At 43.8% G+C, this 17,479-nt stretch overlaps 2 protein-coding genes across 3 annotated transcripts; both read right to left on the reverse strand.

Annotated features, from left to right (window-relative positions):
- Positions 1-646: 646 nt before the first annotated feature.
- On the reverse strand, positions 647-9,714 carry LOC310821261 (uncharacterized protein). Of its 2 annotated transcripts, none has more exons than XM_083693232.1 (4): positions 9,598-9,714; positions 5,692-5,795; positions 5,052-5,130; positions 647-2,834 (listed from the first exon to the last, which is right to left on the reverse strand). In XM_083693232.1, exons 1-4 carry the CDS (start codon positions 9,668-9,670, stop codon positions 2,272-2,274), a joined length of 819 nt encoding a protein of 272 aa, XP_083549358.1. In that variant the 5' UTR covers positions 9,671-9,714; the 3' UTR covers positions 647-2,271. The 2 variants fall into 2 exon arrangements, with proteins under 2 accessions (XP_083549358.1, XP_083549357.1); XM_083693231.1 differs by having other exon boundaries at positions 647-2,837.
- Positions 9,715-13,790: 4,076 nt separating this feature from the next.
- rab33bb (RAB33B, member RAS oncogene family b) lies at positions 13,791-17,259 on the reverse strand. The gene is made up of 3 exons (XM_083693360.1): positions 16,883-17,259; positions 15,580-15,758; positions 13,791-14,885 (listed from the first exon to the last, which is right to left on the reverse strand). The coding sequence occupies exons 1-3, from the start codon at positions 17,099-17,101 to the stop codon at positions 14,573-14,575; spliced, it is 711 nt and encodes a 236-aa protein (XP_083549486.1). The 5' UTR covers positions 17,102-17,259; the 3' UTR covers positions 13,791-14,572.
- Positions 17,260-17,479: the final 220 nt, after the last annotated feature.

The following is a 17,479-nucleotide window of genomic DNA, read 5'->3' on the forward strand; positions in this document are numbered from 1 at the left end:
GACAGTGGATTACACCCTTAGTGTGCGGTTAAGAGTTACCGAATTTGCTGATCCTGTTGAACAGGTCCTGTCAAAAACATCTGCTGTGGTTTAAGACCAGCTTGCGCCAGAGCCGTCACGTAGGAGCAGATACTTGACACACTCGCATTTAAAAAAAACACTGAATCCAACCAAGACCCAACGCAATGAAAACGTTGGACGTAGCATTGTAACGATACATGACGCATCCATGAATGTCAAATAAAATCGACAGCATCATGAGTCATTTGTTGGACCATACATTCATAGGAGCATGAACACAGCAATGAATGGGAACTAATTACTGATAAGGTAGATCTACTGTGGACTAAAGGCTCGGAGCTGGAAGGCGAGGGTGAGGGGAAACTATAGACTTACATGACTTCTAAACGTTCAACAGACGCCGCCTTTACGTAACGTAGGTTTAGATATTGGTTAGAAGAAAAGAACTTGAACAGCGTGTCGTTTACTGTACTTTTCAGGGACACCGACCTACTGTGCTGTGGAACTCATGAAAAATCTGTAAGAAACGAGAGACACCTAATTCAAAAAGGTGATCAGTAACAGTAATAAAGTGTGCATTCTACACAGACAGAAAAAATAAATGCAATAGAGGACCATAAAAGTAAATTACAATGTCTTTATTCTCATATTTCTCGTTTTTTTTCAAACATTCCTCAAACTAGCGCATTAGTTGGTCATGGCCACAACTTTGTACAACATTTCCGATGTTAAGAGAGATATAGATAGAGATTGTGATGTGTGGTTTATAGAATGTTTCCTTGACATTACCTTCACAGTTAAGAAATAACAAGACACACTGTAACAATATGGGCACACGCAAAAAATAGAAAGAAAATGGCTTTGCTTTTTCAAGAATGAGTTCTACTGAAAGAGACTGAAGAAAAACCACCTAGTGTGGCGAAGAATGTGTGTGTTATACGTATAAGGCCTGACTGGGGTGTGTGTGTGTGTGTGAGTGACGCCCCTTGTTTACAGGTGGGCTCGTGTGTTGGTAACCGGTAGTGGACTCATAAAATGAAAACAGAGGCTTACGCGCTGGTAACGTTTGAGCACTCCGCGAGAGGTAAGGCAGGTAAAAGTAGAAATTCACTACGGTCAGTGAAGTGAAGGTAGACTGGCTCAGGTTCTGTAAACAACTGGTAAGGTGTGAGGGTGTTGCTGGAAGTTGCGCCCTCCCCTAAGCACAGATCCGAGATGAGCTCAATTTAACAATTCCTAATGGATTCAGCTTAAGCGTTGGGATGGGGGGGGAAACTGATCGCTGATCTGTGCTTGTGAGGGGTGACTTATCCCTGGGAAAGGTCTAGAATGACGTAAAGAAGGATTAGACATGATTGTCATAACCAGGAAGCACAACAAGGGAGCAAACTGTTTCAAACGTTTCATTCAGTGCCATTAACGAAACTCCAATATGGCTCCAAATGGGGACATACAGAGCCATCTTGAGGTGTGTATTTAAACTTATTTATGACATCACAGTCTAATCCTTCTTCATCTTGTTCTAGAAAGAGGCGTGAGCAGTAGGTGACAGGAAGAGGAGAAGCAGAGGGGAGGAAGAGGAGCTAACAGGTTTTTGGTCACATTTCACAATAAGATGCAGTCAAAATGGCAAGCAATACTCCCCCTTCTCTGACTGGATCCAATAGGTAATAGTCAACAACCGTAACCTGCTTTAAGTGCTTGTTGCCTCGAGGTATCCCTACTCTTATCCAAATTTGGAGCACGTTCAAAACACCCAGAAGATTGAACATTGCAAACTGATTTCAAGCAAAAAAAGAAATATCCTGAACATCAATTTGACTAGTGAATAAGGGAGTAGTCATTCTCTCCATTTCAGGAACTCAGACAAAAGTGAAGGGAAAAACAAGGTGCCATTTTGTGCCCCGATTTCTAAATGGCACTTGGAATAATTTTACAGCAGGCATCGGGCTCAGGACAACTGTACAATCATGACTACTCACTCCAGCCCCTTTATCCCCCTACGAAACCCTCCTCATAAATACAACTGTGGAAAATAATCCGAACTGTAAAAATGGCTCTAGATTTGTTCCGGTGAGAACCTGAAAGAGACAGCAGTCCCCAGCATTCCTAAAGTGTCCTTACAGAATGAAATCCACCTCTGCAGCTTATTGTAATATGTTGTTTGGGCCTGTGGGTTGGGGCAGGTTGGGTAGGAAGGAGGACACACACCACGGCTAACCCTACCGCTCTAGGTTAACCTTTAACCCCTTACGCTGCAACCTCAGCGGCAGGGGCTGCTAGGGGCTCGGCCTCAGGGGCCGTCTCAGCGGGAGGGGCTTCCGTACCAGCGCTCTCAACCTCAGGGGTGTCGGCAGGCGCTGCCTCCACGGCAACTTCTTCCACAACTGCCTCCACTGCTGCTTCCACAACTGGTTCCTCGGCAACGGGCGCTGCCTCGGCAACAGCCTCTGGAGCCGCCTCTACCGCCTCTGCGACCACCTCAGCGACTGGCTCCTCTACGACGGGCGCAGCGGCTTCTTCTGTAACCACAGCGACTTCTTCTGTAACCGCAGCGACCGGCTCAGCAGCGACCTCAGCTACCACCTCTGCCGCTGGCGCTTCGACGGCTGGGGCTTCTACCGCCTCAGCGACTACTTCGGCTGCGGCCTCCGCCACGGGCTCTGCAGCGGCGGGCTCTGGTTCCGCTACGACGGCGACTGTCTCAGCGACCACCTCTTCCGCGGGGGCCTCTTCTACGGGAGCTGGCTCAGCTGGGGCGGGTACGTCCTCTGCTATCGGTGCCACTTCTGCTTCTGCCACTGGAGCTGCTGCTGCTGGAGGAAGGAGGGAGGAGGGTCAAGAGTCTCCCCTAGAGAGGGATGCTGTAGCCTGGGCAGCTGAAGCACATGACATGCCTGTGGGCTCTGGAAGTTTGGCAATCTCGCAGCACAGTGAGATCAGCTGTGGCTGAGCAGGGCCGTATACTGGGGTCAAACGGTGATGCCCATTAGCGAAGTTTTAAAGGGCTCAATGAGGGCCTAAAATCAAAAGCAGCTTGGTTTAAAACTTAAATTATATTACCAATGATAAGCTTGTAAGCAGAGTGACAGAAATATACTTTCCATTTACATACTGTCCTTGAAAAGGTTAATACCACTGCTTTGGCTAGGTCTTGGCATCAGTGTTGTGGCTAGGGTATTAGCATGGGGTGATACAAAGTCAACAGGTGTAACAGACGAGGTGTGTTTTGCCTCAGCAAGCACATCAACAAGCAAAGACAAACAAAAACATGGCATGCAGAGTCAGGAAAGAAAAAGGACAAGCACCCCAATGTAAGAGAGACTAGAAAGAAAGAAAGAAAGAAAGACGACAATTGAGGAGATGTGACCCAGGGCACATTCCAGAATGCTAAGCTAATTTCAGGATAACTCGAACACTATTGATTAAATAATTTTGAGTCAGCCTGTGTGCCCATTCAGTGAAAAGGTGAGTCACTTCTGTAACCTGTGTCCTTTTTCATGACCATAAATTTAAAAATGTACCAATACTGAAAGTCCAATTACAAGTGGTTTCGCATGTTGGAGACGAATGAATGAGAAGCCCCATTTCTAAAACACGCTGCGGTCGACAGAAGAGGTTTCCAGCCTGAAAAGAGCAAAAGAGCAAGAATTATCAGGTAAAACCTCAGAAGATAAGAACTTGGACCAAGATGAGGACATCTTTATCAATGTTCCATAGCTTAAGTTCAAAAGTACCAACTTTATTGTTCTTTTCAAGCTCGCCATGCTTCTGGTAGCAGTTTTGCAGAGGCCATGTTGGTGTTTGTTTTGCATTGAGAAGCATACTGTATGTAACACACCACTGGCTGGAGTGTGATATTACCGCAAAGCCACTGGTACGGGTCAGATTATGTTGAGAAAGCTGCCCTTCACTATGGACCCTTGAACTCTTGCACCACAGTTTACTATTCAGCACCTGATCAGTCAGAGGAGGATGGGTCTTCCTCGATTCTGGTTCCTCTCAAGGTTTCTTCCTCCGAGGGAGTTTTTCCTTGCCACTGTGCCCTATATTTTTCTCCCCTCTGGGGGCTTACTTTTGGCAGTCTATGGTTTGATGTTAGGTCATACTAATTGTATTGTATTTATTGTTTTGCTTTGTTTTTGTTGAGAAGCACTTTGACATTTGTCTATGTAAAAAGTGCTATATGAATGAATTTGATTGAGCGCAGTTATAGAATTGACAGTTTGATTGAGGGAAGAAAGTCAAAATGGCTGCCACCTCAACACATGAAATGGAGGGTAAGCAGGTGACACAGCTAGTTATGAGATGAAGAGAAGTCAGAAGAGATGAGAAATGAAAAGGGAGAGGAATGTTAGTCCCATGCCACATCAAACTAGCACATACCCACAGTGCCAGACTGAATACGTGAACACATGCATTCTACAGGCATGCAGATTCCAAAATGTACTCACCCTCTTCGCCTGTAACACAGAACAAAACAAAGTTCTTTAAAATAGCGTCTTGTAGATTTACAGACCTATGTGTCTTAGGTTCGCTGTGGGTGAAGGAGAAGCCTCGACAATGTACCCAGGTGAATGAGTGAAAGAGAGGGCTTAGCACCACAATAGACCAGTCGGTCCAGGCAAGGGGCCACCACCCCGTACGTCTCGACAGTTGAATTAATCGCAGACAGATATTGAAGCTGACAGATCAGATTAAATTGCATTCAGACTGATCATTCTACCATGCATGGGTTTCGGTGGCACAGCCAAAATCCAGCCCACTCCCTGTTACAGAATTCTCATCTCCCTCTCTCTACTGCTTTCCAAATAAAAACAGTTGGCTAGGCCTGCAAACTCATTTCAGTTTCAGGCGCAACATTCCTTCTCCAACCGACGACAGGACTCTGGACATAGTTGCATTTTACCGAAAACTCCTAAATCCTGAGCAGGTGCAAATTGTACCAACTCCTATGACTCAATTTTTTTTGTTTGTCAATGGGTACATTGTGTAGACACAAATGTGACAGAACATTCTCTGTGCAGTACAGGACTCACTTGGCCTGGAGTTGATCTCGGTGAGTCTGTCATTGTACCTCTCACTGTCCCCATTCACTGTCTTGTAAGCCTGTGGGGGGGAGAGAGAGGTTAGGCGGACATGTTACATTTCAGTAAGGGAATGAAACTCTAGCTAGTTGTATTTCAAAATGGCTGCTGTGAACACTGCCATTTTGTCAGATAGCAAGACTAGACAATTATCATCCCCAGCCCTTGCAACCAAAATAAGAGGAACATGTACAAGTCACAGTGAAGTGCTAAATTTGTGTACTGAAAGCCAATAAATCTTTCTTAGCAACATAGTCTGTGGAACTGACTGGGTTTTTAGAAAGCACAATACACCATTTGTTTCTCCAAGCTGTGGTAATGGCAACACCATGGCAACAGTCACTGGGAAGGGCCTGCCCTGTGCAACTGGCTATGACACAAAATGGCCGACAAAAGTGTAATTGGTGTGGGTGGAAGTTCCACAACCACTGGCCTCGGGCCATTTTTGTCCTGTAACTCTTAATGGTTATGGATTCGATTAAAGTGGGTAAAATTGATGCAAGAGCTGAGAGGGGGAAATATATGCCGGTATTGACAATGTGTCAAGAGTTGCAAATGAAGAGTAGAACTTGGCAATACTCACGTAGACCACAGCAGCAGTGAGGCCTCCTCCACACAGCACGAAATACGCCACGTTTGTGGCCGATCCACCAGGGATCCCAAAGGACATCTGCCGTGCTGGAACCACTAGAGGAGACAGTGGAGAGGGAGGGGGGGGGGGGGGGGGCAAGGTTAGGGGATGAACCAGGTTCAAAAGTCACAGGTACAGTATATTCCTATGGCCCTTTCTGAACGGTTAGAAACTCGACTCCTCGTGTTCTCTCCTCTACCCACCACTCACATCCTCCTCAAAAACACATTGAAGACCTACGGTCCTCCCACTCAGACATTCTTCTCCGAAGCTTCTTGAGAAGAAGCGAGGGGAGGATGGAGGAGCGCACGTCAAGAAGAGAGTTTAACAATTGAGAAAGTGCCGGTCTTCCCTTAGCACACCGAAGAATAAAGCAATACATTGGCCATTCATTCATTCATTGTGTGGTATTCTTGTGTGGATGTTAAAAGGAACATTTCACAGATTGTCACTACGAGTCAACAGTAAGTTACTAGTGGTCTTTTATCTAAATAGCCAGGAAATAAAACAATTTGAGCAAACAAAATCAGACTTTTATCGGACCAGGAAGTAGCATGTCCGAACGAAAAGACTCCTTAAACACACGTGACAGATGTATATGAGTGTTAGTGAGGTGCTTATGGACGTAAATAAAGCTGTAGCCAATTCGGAAACGATACCCTCAGTCCTCCCCAATGCTCTTTGCAGTTTTCAAAAACCATGCGACAACCCCCAAATACGCCACTCTGGGTAGAAGTCCTCAAACTATGGATACCTAGCTTTTGATATCCACAGAACGCACGCGGAAGCTGTTTTCACATGCCCACACGTTGGTAAAAAAATCGGTGAAGTCCCCCTTTAAAACATTGACACGTTCCAAAAAACGGTAATAATAGGTAATAATTTATTTAAAAATCAATGAAGGTTTTACATCAAGGTAAACTTAGTGGAGGCAATATGGAAGACTGCATCTTTGTTTTGGACAGTTGAGCCAATTTCTTATGAAGGGTCCCACTTCATAATAATCCCAAGACATGAAATAAAATCCTTCAATATTTGCATTGGTCCATTTAGTAAGGAAGTCATCATCCTGTCCCAACTTCAACAGAGGGCAGCAACAGCATTATTCTGGTACGTCAACAGTCTTCTATCCCTTGAGGGATAATCCATTTAAAAATGAATCGTGCTGCTAGCTCATTGTGTGCCTCTACAGTGGAAAGTGTTAGCCTAAGCCAAGCTAAACAGCATCATGCCACTCAAGCCTGATGATGCGCTGTTGACTTGGACAACCCCACCCACCACCCCCCAACATCCGGCTTTGAAACCCCCCCCCCCCCCAGTCTTAACACTTAATTAGGGTCAATATTGGATGTGTGTGTGTAGCTGTGAAATGACGTTGCCCATCCCAAACAATCACTGTATAAAAGTACAGAAAAATAGCTGAGAGATTTGCATCTCCAAACAATCTCATAATAGGCTGTTGTTGTTGTTGTTGTTGTGCTCTTCAGCATCCATCAACGTGGCTTGAGGGGTTGAGCTGATTAGCGTCCAGTAAAAAAAGATTGCCTATGTTTACAGGATTGGCAGTGGCGCGGTTAGACTCTTCCATAAATAAAACCACCCAGTGCTACCTTTGCCCAAACACTGCCTAATCTCTTCTCCCATATGACACACAGCTTTGTTGTCTAGCCTAGTCCACGTTTGTACAGTGCAGTCTTTGAAAGGACTAGAAAAGGCACCCAAGAATGACTGTACTATACAGAACACAGGGAATTGATTTCAAAGTTAAAGTTCACTAGAATGCAAAGGTCTAGTAGAGGGGCCTATAGGGCAAAAGGACACACCCACACACAAATATGTCTCCAACAGACACACTAGCCCAGTCTGAGCAGGAGGGGAACACAATGTACAACAGGGCAGCCCAGCCTCCCTCATCCACCCTTCCTCCTCCAACCCTCCCTCTCCACATGCAGGAGTATCACATTTCAGCTTGCAGCTCTGCAGAGGACACGGGCACACACACACGATAGGAGTTTCTGTTCACCTCTCTCTCTCTCTTATGCTATCAGTCCCATTGATTGTATAGGGGCAGAACTGATTGTGGTTTTTAAATCAATAACATTTTCTATGGCTGCAAACTAAGACTTCAGTACAGGATGAAGTTGCCCCAATACACTGTTCCAAGGTCAGTTTTGCCAAGGTGCTGATGGATAAGGTATGGATCCATCAAGTCCTTGATGTTCAACCTGGAACCTTTCAAAACAACACATCTTGGCTGACCGAACGCTATCTTGCTCCACTAATACCTGCAACACAGAATTGGCCTGTGGCAAGTCCAAGTGCTGTTATTTATACTAGTAATCAGTTAATCCGTGGCAGAGGTCAGGCATGTCACAACGGACACATGTGCTCCTCTACCGTCAGCTCACAACCCCTGCCCGCCCTTGTGATCTCATGGAACCAACATGGCCGACATGAAATGTGAACATGCATGTGCCATGCATACACAGTGAGTCGGCAGGAAGGAGGAGGGGGAAGAAAAAACATACAGCACAGCTAGCTAGCCGTGTCCCCTATAGGCTGACGGTTATGTAAAGAAAGGCCTGGGCCTGTTCCTTCAGCTGAATAGAAGCCATTCAACCCCTCCCCCTTTACACAAGGCCTGGCAACCATGTCAGGACATTTTCTGCAGATCAATAAATTGACGAGTCAGCAAAACGCAGGGTTTGTCTGCAGACGAGGATAGAATAGGTTACTGTTGAAACTGTTGCATGCGTTTTGTTTATGCTGCACTGTGGTTTAAAAGTAGATGTATGATGTGATTGTCAACATGAGTGTCTGACTTGACGTTGAGTTCTACACTTGCGCAAAATATAAAGTGGAGTTAACCAACATTTCTAAAGCAGGAAATTAAAACAGCCAAACGATCCAAGCCCCACGGCGAATTCCTCATGCAGCAGAGCAAATGGAGATTCTGAATGAAGACCGCTCATGGAGCATGTGCAGTGGAAAAGTAACCTAAAAATATAAGACAAATCCTAAAATCCCTGAGATTATAAACGCACTCGATTAAAAGCCCGTTAAACTTTGATGTTGTCAAAGTTAAACGGGCTTTTAATCCAATTACATACAAATGACCTCATAAAGGAAAGTGCAAAATCTAGGCCCACGTCAAGTGCACAAACTCGACGGTCCAGTTCAAGTAAAAAACGCTGCGTCTTTGTTCCACCAGAGCTATACATTCACCACACGTTCCCCACGCCACGTGAACGTTCTAGGACATCATGTTACCATTTTAGCAAGACCTTCTAAAACGACTATTTGGGGAAAATATCAGACATTTTATAAAGGCATATGGTGCCAGGCTGTTACATAAAAAATATCATCTCCATGTTTTCCGACTGTGATGCGCAGTTTCATAACAAATTGTGCAGAACTGCGTGTTCTAAAAGCAGGACACACCTCCCTCTGGAAAGGGGGCGGCTGCCATGATCCGCACTTTGCAATCGTTACATTTAAATTCGATGTTACTTTCCATGCAATGTATGTAAAAAAATAAATTAAAAAATGTGCCTATTTTGATACATTACATCAATATAACAATTTGATTGAATCGATGTAGCGCGAATCCAGGCAAATTAAAAATGTATCTGCATCAAAAAAAATGTTTGCGTTCAACTGATAACAATGGGACAATCAAGCAAAAATAATTAAACCACACATTGGCATAACTAACACAAACACGGCATTTAATCAACACTTAATTGCATGACCTTCGCATGTTTCCTATGACCACGCATGGAACGTCGAGGTGAATCAAAAACGATGAAACTATTTAATTTTGGTGATTAACGGCCGTCGAAATGAATGATAACTCACCATTTCTGGATGAGGGTACCACTGTCTTTTGTGCCAGAGGCCCGAGTCTCTGCCAAGCCCTTCTGCAGAACATTTCTGCTCAAATCCAGTAGCTACAGTGCGTGGTTAGTGTAGGAGACAGAAGGCTTGCAGGATGAGTGAGAACGGGACGATGCTGTGGCAGAGGATTCTGTGAACATGCAAACCCCCCCCACTTTATAAACGTCACTCCAGGGGGAAAGGTCACAACAACACGTGGTTTTAGGGGACTAACTAAATAAAGGTTTGAACATCATGTTCCGGGGGAAATACCTGCATTTATTATGATGTTTATTCTTTGATATCAGTCATTATTCATATGCTTTTGCGCACAATGCGAATCTATGAAGTGGCATATGCTACAGCAGGCACTCAATCTCGTTTTGCATAAACACACATCTGGTCCTGTTCCACTCATAATCTGCTAGAGCCTCGGCCTAGCTGGAAAATTAGAATAAAACCATACCGCTACACATCTCTGAATATTTGTGAATACATGATCAAAGAATGAATAAATCAATATAATATGCGTTAGAATAAACACGATTATATTATGAGGCCAAACAATGGGCCGTTGTCCCCCTGCGCTGTTTAAGTGGATTAGGGCCTTTCTCCCGAAGGTTAGTTCAGAGATATCAGATGTGAATTACATAAGACGCTGCCATGGCCGCTGTTGTGGACCCACATTGACGTGCTTGGCTTTGACTTTCAGACCTAAAGCACGACACGAGAAGTGGTAGATAGCAGGAACGAAATGAAACAAGAAGCGCACTTGGCGTCTTTTCACGCGGCCGCGTCAAAGATCAAAGTTTCCCCAAGTTTATGTGGGGACGTGCACGCCATTGGATTTTATTTTATTTTATTTTGAAATTATTATTTATTTATTTTTACAAAAAGCGTGCGACAGGACATAAGATGCAGGACATGATATTGACTCAATTAAATTCAGTAAGATGTGTCAATTGAAACGTGTCTTTTCATATTGGCCTGTGTCTGTTCATTGAACTCAACATGACGGGAATATTATGATAACGATGCTGGATGCATTCAACCAAATTGAAATGACCTTAACAAAGGTATTCAAGTATTACCCCAATGCACCTCTTCACTGCACTGAGCTAGAAAATAACTCTTAATTCCATATCAATCAATATAAGTGAATTGCTCAACTGTGATATTTTGGGAATATGCTGATGAGCCACTGTCCTCAATGTCCTGCTGTTACTAAACCGAGGGAGAAGTTCTTGCTGTCGTCTATCGCCATGAGGTCATAATACAATGATAATCTCCTCTCATCTAAGCCCTCAGCCAAGAGGTCTTGACCTTTATGGCGCAGAAGGTAGTGCACTTGCACTCTGAAACCACAAGGTTCGCGGTTCAAGTCCTGCTCGAGCTGCTGCTCTCCCTCAGTCTTGACACAATGATCAGTGCTGCTGATCTCATCCCTGCCTTCAGGCTCTGTAGTCCTCAGTATAGGTCAACATCCTGCATCTGTCCAACAGTCAACATTAGACAGGAATGTTCTCTCAGCAGAGCATAATAAACAGGAAAAACCAACTGGCCTCGATACCCAGTTCTCATATGTGCAGAGTCAGTGAATACTGGATTATGCTCGTCTGTCGACTGTCGACCCAAATGCTTTCCGTAAACGGATGCCTCACGCACCCGTGTTTCAACAATTAACGTGTCAACTTTCCAATGCTTTAGACATGATATGACAGATGAATGGAAAGTGTTATAATTGGAATAAAATAAATCAGTGGAACTTCTCCGCCCCAGTGGACAGGAACAGGAGTGGTGGATTTATTACCCCTCAGTCAGGTGGACAGGGACAGGAGTAGCAGGTGCATTCAACCTCAGTCAGGTGATGTTTGGAATACAGGTGCATTACATCATTGTTGTCTGAATTACTAGACAGTATCTCTTTGGCGCCCTCTGGTGCGTCTTGAGCGTAAAGACAAGAGCCAAAGAAATAACTGGACTGGAATTTGGCAAGTGTGGAAGTGGGGGTGGTACAAAGCTCTCCTGAAAACCCCCCCCAAAAGTGCCTCCATAGCAGCCCCAGGTCTAACCCCCATAGGTGACCATACTATGATGCTGCTATGTGACATTAACAATGAATCGAGAAAGACCAAACTGTTTCAGTATAAGCCTGCAGACAACCAACCAGTGTGATGTAGTGACATTTTACTGCTAATAAAATAACCAATAAAATTACTAGTCAGTGTATGGACTCAGGAGGGCGCAACGTTACAAAATGCTCAGACAGAAATGTGTGGTGTAGAACAGATATGAATGTCTGTCTTGTAGGACAGGGAGTAACGTCAGTGTGTTTAGTTGAGCAGTGTTATGGCCTGTGGGTAGAAACTGTTCCGGAGCCTGTTGGTCCGGATCTGGATGCTCCTGTACCTTTTGCCAGGAGGCAGCAGAGGGAATAGGGAATGGGATGGCTGGGGTCCCTGATGATCTTCCCAGCCTTCCTCTTGCACCTCTCAGAGTAGAGGTCCTGAATGGCCTGTCTTGTCCTGGGATACAGTACATATCTATGAAAGGGACTCCTGGACTGAAAGTTACTGTATCTGAGGTGGCATTATGTTGTAGTGTAAATAAATAAGCTGTAAGAAAATTACAAAAAACATAATTGATGTTTTAAACATAATAATGTTTACCAGCTGGAGAATTAAAGAGCCCTGTAGGGTTGGTGTAAGATCAGATTTCAGATGACTAACCCACTTTCAAATAAAATAAAATAAACTGGTTTGGCCTGTTCAGGAAGTCTGCTGTAAGAAAAAGAATAGGGAAGGAACTCTACCAGCTACATGATGAATGTTGCACCATCTTGCCACCGTGTGCACACATGCACATTTGCACACGTGCACACGCACAGCTCTTGGTGCACGTGTTACAAATGTGTTGTCTGCAAAGGTGTTGTCCACATTGAGCAGAGGAGAGCGGTTGGGTCTCATCATGTGATGGTTCCTGTATCATCTGTTGGGGACACACACACACACACACACACACACACACACACACACACACACACACACACACACACAGTACACTCCACCCTCATGCACAAGGCCAGTGCATAACTACATTCATGTTTTCTCAGCTTCTATTTCATGGTATTTGTTATAGTCAATTACAACAAGTTAGCCAGCTATACATGCTACATGCCCAAACCATAACACCCCCTCCACCATGTTTCACAGATGAGGTGGTATGCTGTAAATCTTGGGCTTTTTTCTTCAAACTTTCCTCTTGCAATCACTCTGGTACATGATAATATTCATCATATTGGTCCACAGACCTTTTTTCAGACCTCTGGAGGCTTTTTTGCTTACTGTAATCTGACCATCCTTTTTGAGGGTAATTTGTGATTTGTGTCTGTGGTTTGTGTCTTGCGGTGAAGCCTCTGTAGTTCGGCTGGTAATGTATTCTGCGGACGGAGGTTGTTACGGTGCGCATTTGTCTGTCATCCACTGTAGACTCTTCCTTGGCCTACCAGCCCGTTAGCTATTGTTTAGCTGACCAGTGCCTTTTTTTCTTTTGAAAGATGTTCCAAATTGTTGATTTTGGCAAGCCTAAGGTTTTGGCTATGTTTCTTTTTTTCAGCCGAAACATAGCTTCCCTGACTTTCATTGACCCCTATTTCATCCTCATGCTGACAGACACCAAAAGGCTAGAATCAATTCTAGACATTGACAGCTCTCTTATGCCTGCACAAATTATGAGGGGGACTATGTTTAAAAATAAAACCAATATGTACAGAAATACCCTCAAACACAAGATGAAAATCTATACTTAAAGCTCATAGTAACTGTTTGGTTTCATATTCAAACTTTTAGAGTACAGAGCCAAAAGATGTATGTGCATATCCATGTAAACAAACAGAACATGGTATGTAATGGTATGTAAAGGCCAGTGCTCTACCTATGCAAAATATTTTAGAAAGGGTGCTCCTTACTTAACATTCAAACAAATGAACAATTCATGGAATTTGGAACAATTCAATTCATTCAGGAATTGTATTCCTTGCTTGCTATCGATTTATCATGGTCATTACTATTTCTCCAAGACCATTAAAACTCAAAACTTGCTTTTTACCACAAAAATACTACCATAGTGTTCACAGAGCAAAATATCCCCCTTTAAATCATAGACAGAATATTTTATTGAACATAGATTGTCTATAGTAAGGTCACACACATATACAGTACATAATGTTTTGAACGATGCATCATAAACAGTTCAGAATGTCCAAGGTAAAGCATTTTGGAAATTGGTCCACATTCGTTTCTGTTTAATATTCATCTCTTAACAAACACCAATCTAAAAGAATAACCATCATATTATTGCATTTAAAAGTTCATCACCTCTCTTCAAGTGAACATGAAGTACTTATTGTATGCAACACATACCAGCCACATGCCTTTAAGTCAAGTCTTTAAGACTTAAGCTCTACAACACATAATTGCTGTGTAATGCCCATAAAGCACAAACTGACAAGCGCGCGGATGCACAATACATACACTTCAATGAGGGCAAAGGAAGGCTCAAAGAAGGCTTGCGTTATACAGTACTCTAAGAGGAACAGATATCAACAACATTTCCTACACCAATCCAATCCTTTTATATGTGTGTGGACCGAAGAGGTAGAGGCCAGGGCAGGGGTGGTTAAGGGACAAAACGACACCAAGTCTAGAATATTCTCTCCCTTTTTCCTCTCCAACCTTCCAATTCAAAATTGATCCCTAAACCCCATCTCCAAAGCACTCCCGTTGATCTGAGAGAAGGTTTTAACTGTATGGTATCTGCGTTAACTTTGCCTTCAGATAGGCTGTGTGGCATGTTCACCATCTCACCTACATGCATCCAATCATTTCGGATCGAGGAGTGTTTAGGAGCCAGTGGCAAGGGGGGCGGTTTGGGACACGGCATCTGCACTTACTCAGTCTCAGCAGGTGCATGCCCACACCCCTTTCTCCGGCTTCTTCTTGGGGGGCAGTTTAAAGGAGCCTGTTGCAGTATAGGACCCTGTGCTTAGCAACGGGGCACTCCTCCGTCTCCTCAGCCTGGCACCCAGAGCCTGAAAGACTGCGTCCACCTGGTCTGGTTGTCTTCCTCCGACTCTACCCCTAAGGGGTTGTTTAGCCGACGTCTCAAAAAATGTCATCCCGTGAGTCTCTGCAAACTTGTGCGCCTGCTCCCTGCTCACCTGGTCTTCAGCCCGGGGGTCGCGGAGGTCACTCTTGTTGCCCACCAGGAACCTGAGGTAGAGTTTGAGAGTTTAGGTTTCAACCAAAAGGCATTAAGCTGATAAGTCTGTCTATGGAATTGTTGCTGGATCCTGAGCAAAATCTACCAGTAAGCCCCTTGGACTTTGAAGTTGAAACCAAGTTTGCCAACTGAACAGCTGGAGTTAGAATGAGATGAGAGGAAAAGTCCACACGTCATAAACTGCAGAATGTAAACATAACTGGACACAAGCCATTTTTGGGGACAGGCAGCAACGTTACAATTGCTAGGAGAGAGTTGAAGCAGTTGCTAATTAACATGAATACTAGTCAATTACTAAACATCATTTGCAACCTGTAAAATGTACCTGGCAAACTTAATCTTGGGGCGAAACAGTCCACATAGGATTGGACTGTACATGGTTACTGTTAATGAACTACCAGTCTGGCCTCTCTCAAAAGGTGATGAGTGTCTCCAGTTGAGCTTTCATTTTGCAGTTCGTAACGTATCCATTCCATAGCATATTACTCATCATGAATGGGTGAATGGAATATTCAGAGCAAACAACATGGCGTCCAACTCTAAACTCTCCCTCTCACCCCCAACTCTTCTGTATGTGTCTTAAATGTCACTGTATCCAAAATATTGTGCCCTACCACCAAAGGTATTGCACAAGTGAATAGGGTACCAGTGGATATTTGGACTATCGCTCCACAGGTGACTGACCTGGGAATGTCCTGACCGAGGGAATTCTGTCGGCATTCCTCGACCCAGGCGGGAAGGCTTCGGAAGCTGGAGGGGTGTGTGACGTCATAGACGAAGAGCACAGCGTGGACGTTCCTGTAGTACTGCTGCACCATGGACTTACGGAACCGCTCCTGGCCCGCAGTGTCCCACAGCTGGAGCTGGAGGGAGGGAGAGATGGAGAGGCAGAGAAGAAGAAAGAGATTTTCAGGGTGTGACACACACACAAACACACACACACAAATGTATATAAAGACAGGACAATCGATATCAATCAACCAAATCAGTAAGTGACTTTATCACCATGTTTTGTATCCAATACTCATATGATAGTTGCTAGAAAATAGCATGTCAAACCTACCTTATCGGAACTCAAACAACACAGCGGCAATCCCTATTAGGCAGGAAAGCAAAGCACTCTTGAATAGGTTGGTGTGCTGACAAATCATATGACATTTGGTGCCAAATTCATATTGAATCTATGGTAATCCCCATCTCCTCTTTAAACAAAAGTTTTTAATTTTAAATTAAAAACAAGGTTTCAAGGCGTCACTTCCTCTATCATGTGGTTTTCCCCACTGCTTTGAAAAGGAGAACAGGGTTGGATTCACCAACATGCTCTTTCATTCCACTGTTTTGATAAACACAATCAAATCATTGATATTATGACACATAGTTAGTCCGTAATATTATGAAAGTCTCGCAAATATTACATGAAGTGACTTTCTTTGATGACTTTGATGGCTTTGCACTTCCACACTTTAGAGGTAGGATTGCAACCAATATGCTTAGTTCTGCTAATTCTGTGACACAGAGAGCGTTATTGTCTCGTACGTATTTAACCGTTACTGTTGATTCAAACAACAAAAGTAGTATTGTGTCGGAATCTGCCCACTCATACTTGGATGAGTAAATGTGTACAGTTCACAGCATTACATTATTTACATTTGCATTCATTTTATCTTACTTAATCAACAAACACATTAAGACACAAAGATCTACTCTTGCACAAAGTGGATTTGACCTTTGATACTCGTTAGAGATCTGTGGGTGCCATAAGAGAAGAAATAATAGGGTTGTACAACGGGATTCTTACAAGGATAGCGTGCGTAAAATAAAAAATAAATCAAGTTTTGCGCGATTCTTCTGTGCGTAAAAGTATAGTTAGTGATAGTGTATAGTTAGTGAGCGAACCAATCGTTTCGAAATTATGTTTTCGTCCTGTGTCGGAGTCGGAGACAAGATAAAGTTTACTTGATATGGGATCAATAGTCCCACGTCTTACCTTGATTTTCTCCCCTTCAATATCGATACATCTCTCGCGGAAATCTACTCCGATGGTAGGTTCGGTTCTTTCTGGAAACTCTCCGGCGCAGAATCGGTAGGTGAGGCTTGTCTTTCCAACTCCGGAGTCGCCTATCAGGATGATTTTAAAGATCCGCCAACGAGACGAGAGTGAAGACACGCTGTTTAGAGAATTAGAGAACTCAAGAGATGATTCCATATCAAAACCGATAGACTTCTCTGAGACAATACTAAATCGCCAGTCAATATATTTGATGTTTTAAAAAGTAAAACTGCTCTTCTAGACCCGTACGCTTTTTATGGAAATAATTATAAACTCTCCTTTCATTGTCGGAGGAGTAATGGCATTCCCACATCTGAGGCAACTCCCAATTTATGTTTGGCGTGTGGCCACGTCTTTGACAGCATGATAAGTACTCGCGAGAGCCAGGAAAAGCAAAGGAGAAATTGCCTCATTGATGATTATGAAAGTTGGAACTCTAGAGAGATTCATGGGTCTGTCCCGCCTCCAGACCCCCCTCTTCTGGCAAATTAAGAACAATACACTGGCACCGAAGCGAACTTGTTTTTTCCACCA

The sequence above is a fragment of the Argentina silus genome (assembly GCF_951799395.1).
Source record: "Argentina silus genome assembly, chromosome: 21".
Classification (NCBI taxonomy): domain Eukaryota; kingdom Metazoa; phylum Chordata; class Actinopteri; order Argentiniformes; family Argentinidae; genus Argentina; species Argentina silus.

Coding starts and splice junctions, on each gene's coding strand:
- LOC310821261 (XM_083693231.1), bottom strand. CDS start 9,670: ATGTTCTGCAGAAGGGCTTGGCAGAGACTCGGGCCTCTGGCACAAAAG. Junction 5,131..5,691: donor TCACTGCTGCTGTGGTCTAC/GTGAGTATTGCC, acceptor TCCCCCCCACAG/GCTTACAAGACAGTGAATGG. Junction 2,838..5,051: donor CTCCAGGCCAAGTGAGTCCT/GTACTGCACAGA, acceptor TCCTTCCTCCAG/CAGCAGCAGCTCCAGTGGCA.
- rab33bb (XM_083693360.1), bottom strand. CDS start 17,101: ATGGAATCATCTCTTGAGTTCTCTAATTCTCTAAACAGCGTGTCTTCA. Junction 15,759..16,882: donor TTGAAGGGGAGAAAATCAAG/GTAAGACGTGGG, acceptor CCCTCCCTCCAG/CTCCAGCTGTGGGACACTGC. Junction 14,886..15,579: donor CTCGGTCAGGACATTCCCAG/GTCAGTCACCTG, acceptor ACTCTACCTCAG/GTTCCTGGTGGGCAACAAGA.